We start from the raw sequence: 4,120 nt of genomic DNA on the forward strand, positions 1-4,120 counted from the left end.
CGTGAAGGTCTGGTTCTGCATCTTCTCCACGCGCGACTGCTCCTGCTTCCTAATCTTGGTGAAGGCGGCTGCCCCGCCGCCACCGCCTCCAGCCGCGTAGCGGTTGACGTTGAGCAGACGGCGACGGTCGGCCTCGGCCTCGGCTTCGGCCTCCTCGCGTCGCTTCCTGGTCGCCGCGGCATCTTGCGCAGTCTGTGATGATGAAGAAGAGGAGGAAGAGCCCTGGGCCATCCAGTCCGCTGCCAGGTCCGAATCGGTCGTTGGCGACGAGACCTTGGATTTGGAGCCTCCAAGTCGACCCGATTTCTTTAGAAATGCCATTCCAAGTTCTACAGCGCTTGGGGCTCGGGCTGATGTGGAGAGGCGGTGGGCAGTGCTGGGGGTGGGTAGTGCAGATAGAGAGAACAGCGAACAACCACCCGCAACGAACGTTCGCAGACGACAACACAACCTGGCTGCCGTTAACGCCAATACGGCGTGGCTCGAAAATTACCGGAGCCAAAAAGAAAACCCAAGAGAAATCGTGTAGAAAACCTCCCCATTTTTTATTTTTTTACTTTTATTTTAGTTTGTTTTTTTGGCAGAAGCGAGCAGCACAAGGAAGCAGGATGGACGGCAGCCAAAGGCAGGCCAAGAGCCAAGACGTAGGCCCAGGCACAATGTATGTCAACTCCCAGCATTTTCCAAGTTTGTTTGTTGTCACCAACCCCTCAACCCCTCACACGCGCTCCATCCAGCACACAACCTCGCAAGCGTAGCAGCCGACAACCTACGTCGAAGACGAAGAAGAAGGCCAACAACAGAGCACCCACCCCGCTGCGACCATCGCCACCACCTCCATCTGCAGCCCGTGCGTGCCCCCCCCCCTCTCCCTTTCCCCACCTTTCTTCGCCCAAGACCACACCAGTTCGCTCACGCGCCAGATCTCTGTTGTTGGCTGCGGGCAACCAATCCCGCAGTTTCTCAGGCGGTGGTTACCAGAAGTTCGGAGTTGCGCCCCGCACCGTCGCTTCTAACCCAGCAGATGCTGGCAGCAGCCACCACCCACCAGCAACACCAACCTCTCCAGTGGCCCATCGTCGGCTGTGCATGGGATCCCGGCTACGCCTCCACGGCCTCGACGACTTCGACGATGACGATGACGATGACGAACGACCAACACACCGGTGGAGACCTCGTCGGCTGAGGCCCGCGACGAACAGTCGCAACAGAAGAACAAGCGAGCAAGAACGGGGAGCGCTGGGCCGGCCACCACCACGGTGGTGCAGAGCCTGATCTCGGTGCTGATGCGCGACATGCAGGACATGCAGAGGAGCGTCGGCGCCATGAAGCACGACGTGCTACAGCTCTCCGCCGCGCAGGCCTCCATGTCCTACGCCCAAAACGGTCCGCACCTCCACCCTCGTCGACGCACCTTGGTGGAGTACCTCATGTGTCGGTTGGTCTCTAAATCTCTTCACGTGGGCAGACATGCGCCACGCGCTGGAGACGCTGCCGCTGGCGATGACCATCGGCCACGCACTGCAGAAGTGCTCCCTGTCACGATCCAGACCCCTTACCTCGTCGTCGTCGTCGTTCTCTTGGTCGAGCTCCAGTTCGTCTTCTTCGTCGACGTCTCCGCGCTCGGCCCTCACCACCTTCACGTCGTTCGATGGGTCGCGACTGGCGAGCCTCTTCCCCTTCTTGGCCGATTTCCGCCTCCACCAGCGCAACGTTCCGTTCGCCATCGACGATGTGAGGTACGCACCATCATGGCCTCTGCCTCGCTCTTTGTAGGCCTCGTTGTAGGATACTGAGTGCTGTGATCGCTGATGGTGTGTTGTGTGTCGTGTGTAGCAAGCCCATGGGGGCTATATGCCCAATCGAGAAACCGCCCAAAAAAGGGGGCAAGCCGCGCGATCTGTGGCACCCACCGCGCAGGAAGCCCGTGTTGGCGCTCTTCAATCAGGCCTTTTGCGATATGCTTCAGTACCAGGCTGTACGCACCACAGCACACACATGCACACGCTCACGACACACACAGTACACACGCGAGAGGCTTGCTTGTTTCTCACTTTTCTGTGGACATGCTGCAGCACGAGCTGCAAGGTTCTTCCATTGCGCACTTCATGCTGCCGGATCCAGATCCAGAAGTCCAGCATCAGTTCATGACTCGGATGATGGCCAGGTCCGCATCCACCCACCTGCGACTCTCGATGATGATAGGGGTGATGATGATGATGACGAAGAAGAAGCAAAAGACTGATGGTGGTCAGCGCACTGGAACAGAACGTTTGGTGATGTGGGCGACGTCGTCCCTATTTCGCCGCGGATGCGCACCAAGGACGGACGCTTGATCAGGGCCGAGGTCAAGCATCAGTCGTTTTTCTCCGCCGAAGGCCGGGTACCGCAGCCTTCCGCACCTAGCGCACGTGTTCTTTCCTGACCACACGCACGCACACGCACACGCACGACACGCACGACACGCACACGCACGACACGCACAACAGTTGATGTGGAGCGTGATCTGCGTTGACTCGACGGCAGCGGCAAGCTGGGACGAGCTGCCTCCAGACTTCCGGTCATTCTTCGAAGATGGCCATCACCATCACCATCACCATCCTCATCATCCTCACCACCATCCTCCTCATCGCCATCATCCTCATCATCATCCTCATCACCATCATCCTCATCATCATCCTCATCATCATCCTCACCATCACCATCCTCATCCTCTTCACCATCCTCCTCCTCATCATCGCGAAGGGCATGTGCCATGCTTCCTCAAGCAACGGGGTGACGGCGGCGGTGCCGCGGTGGAAGCGGAACCGGTCTCGGGCCTGGACGACGAAGCCCTACTGGCAGCGCTGCTCTCGCCGAGCATGGGGCTCGACGAGCCGTCGTACTCACGAGAAGCCCAGCCGACAACGCTGGCACACAGTACCATAGATAGACCAGCCGAGTGAAGCGCTCGCGTGCCAAGCATTGAAATCTGAGAGTCCATTTACACTCAACGCACGCACACGCATACCGTGACGGGAACGAGCGCGGGGGAGGAGAGGGGGGTATCAGTAGGGCTGGGCGCGAGATCGCTTGTGTTGCACTCGTAGACGCTTGCCGGCCACCTGGAAGCCGTTCATCTGCTGAATGGCCATTTCTGCGGCTGCGGGCATGGAGTAGCTCACAAAGCCTGACAGCACGTCGTGCGGGTGGAAGCAGTGGGGGTAAGCCAAGCGAATCGTTGTTGCAGTCGGCTGCGCGTCAAGCAAGCAAGACGTACCAAAGCATTTGCTTTGGCCTGTGGCCTTGTCGATAAACACCTTCGCGCTCACCAGCTGCCCATAAGGCGCGAAGTGAGAGTAGAGGTCCGAGTCTCCAAAGTGCGGCGGCAGGTGGTAGATGAACAAGTTCGCTCCGGGCGGGCCTGGAGCGAGCACAGCGAGGGAGTGAGCCTTAAAGCTTACGATTCACTAGCAGGACATAAGAGTGAAGGCGAGAGCTACTGACCTTCGCCTTGCGCGGCGGGCGGTTGTGCAGCGCCCATCACGGCCTGCGGAGACATCGGCGGTGGGGCCAGTGGTGACATCGGTAGTGGGGACATCGATAGCGGGGTCATCGGTCGAGGGATGCCGTATTGTAGCGGCGATGGCGGAGGCATGGCCGACATCGGAGACGGAGGCGGCTGGTGGTATAGAGGCTGGGGAGGTTGGGGTAGCTGCGGCGACTGCGGCTGCGGCTGCAGCGGATATGAGCCAGTCCACGGGATGGGCACACCCGCCGAAGCTAGTGTGCAAAAAAAGGGAGAAGGGTTAATGCTTGAACCAACGCTGCTGCTTTCTGCGGGCGAGGCTGAACGCGTACTGAGGGCGTTTTGCAGCGCCACGATCTGAGCTTGAAGCTGGCCGATGTAGGTGTTCACGTCCACACCAGGAGGCACCCTGGACGGAGCTATGGGGAATGGAGAGCGTCAGGTCGTGTCACAGTGCTTGGTTGGGGCTCTACTCGCTATTACGAGAAAGGAGGCGAGAACGCGACAAGACGGTACCTCCAAGCTAGACGAAACAGAACAGGTGGAGAGGGAACAGTGATGGAACACAGTGTACATGTGTGATGTACGTTGATGAAGTACGGACACGGATAT

General features: G+C 59.1%; 3 protein-coding genes across 3 annotated transcripts in view; 2 read left to right on the forward strand and 1 right to left on the reverse strand.

The window, feature by feature from the left end:
- The window catches only part of ACA1_230300 (uncharacterized protein), a gene marked incomplete at both ends in the record, with an annotated part of 1,519 nt that extends 1,321 nt beyond the window's left edge, over positions 1–198 (forward strand). Inside the window, one exon of the mRNA XM_004346550.1 lies at positions 65–198. Within this exon, the coding sequence (XP_004346600.1) occupies positions 65–198 (134 nt within the window). The remainder of the gene's footprint in view (positions 1–64) is intronic.
- A 1,097-nt stretch (positions 199–1,295) lies between these two features.
- On the forward strand, positions 1,296–2,928 carry ACA1_230310 (uncharacterized protein; the record flags this gene model as incomplete). The annotated part of the gene is made up of 6 exons (XM_004346551.1): positions 1,296–1,386; positions 1,469–1,739; positions 1,837–1,978; positions 2,076–2,167; positions 2,269–2,383; positions 2,527–2,928. 6 exons carry the CDS (start codon positions 1,296–1,298, stop codon positions 2,926–2,928), a joined length of 1,113 nt encoding a protein of 370 aa, XP_004346601.1.
- Positions 2,929–3,047: 119 nt separating this feature from the next.
- On the reverse strand, positions 3,048–3,541 carry ACA1_230320 (CUGbinding protein LYLQ isoform, putative; the record flags this gene model as incomplete). Its single annotated transcript, XM_004346552.1, has 3 exons — positions 3,048–3,169; positions 3,260–3,403; positions 3,487–3,541. 3 exons carry the CDS (start codon positions 3,539–3,541, stop codon positions 3,048–3,050), a joined length of 321 nt encoding a protein of 106 aa, XP_004346602.1.
- Between the last annotated feature and the right edge of the window lie 579 nt (positions 3,542–4,120).

This window comes from Acanthamoeba castellanii (assembly GCF_000313135.1).
Source record: "Acanthamoeba castellanii str. Neff unplaced genomic scaffold scf7180000084761, whole genome shotgun sequence".
In the NCBI taxonomy this organism is placed as follows: Eukaryota; Discosea; order Longamoebia; family Acanthamoebidae; genus Acanthamoeba; species Acanthamoeba castellanii.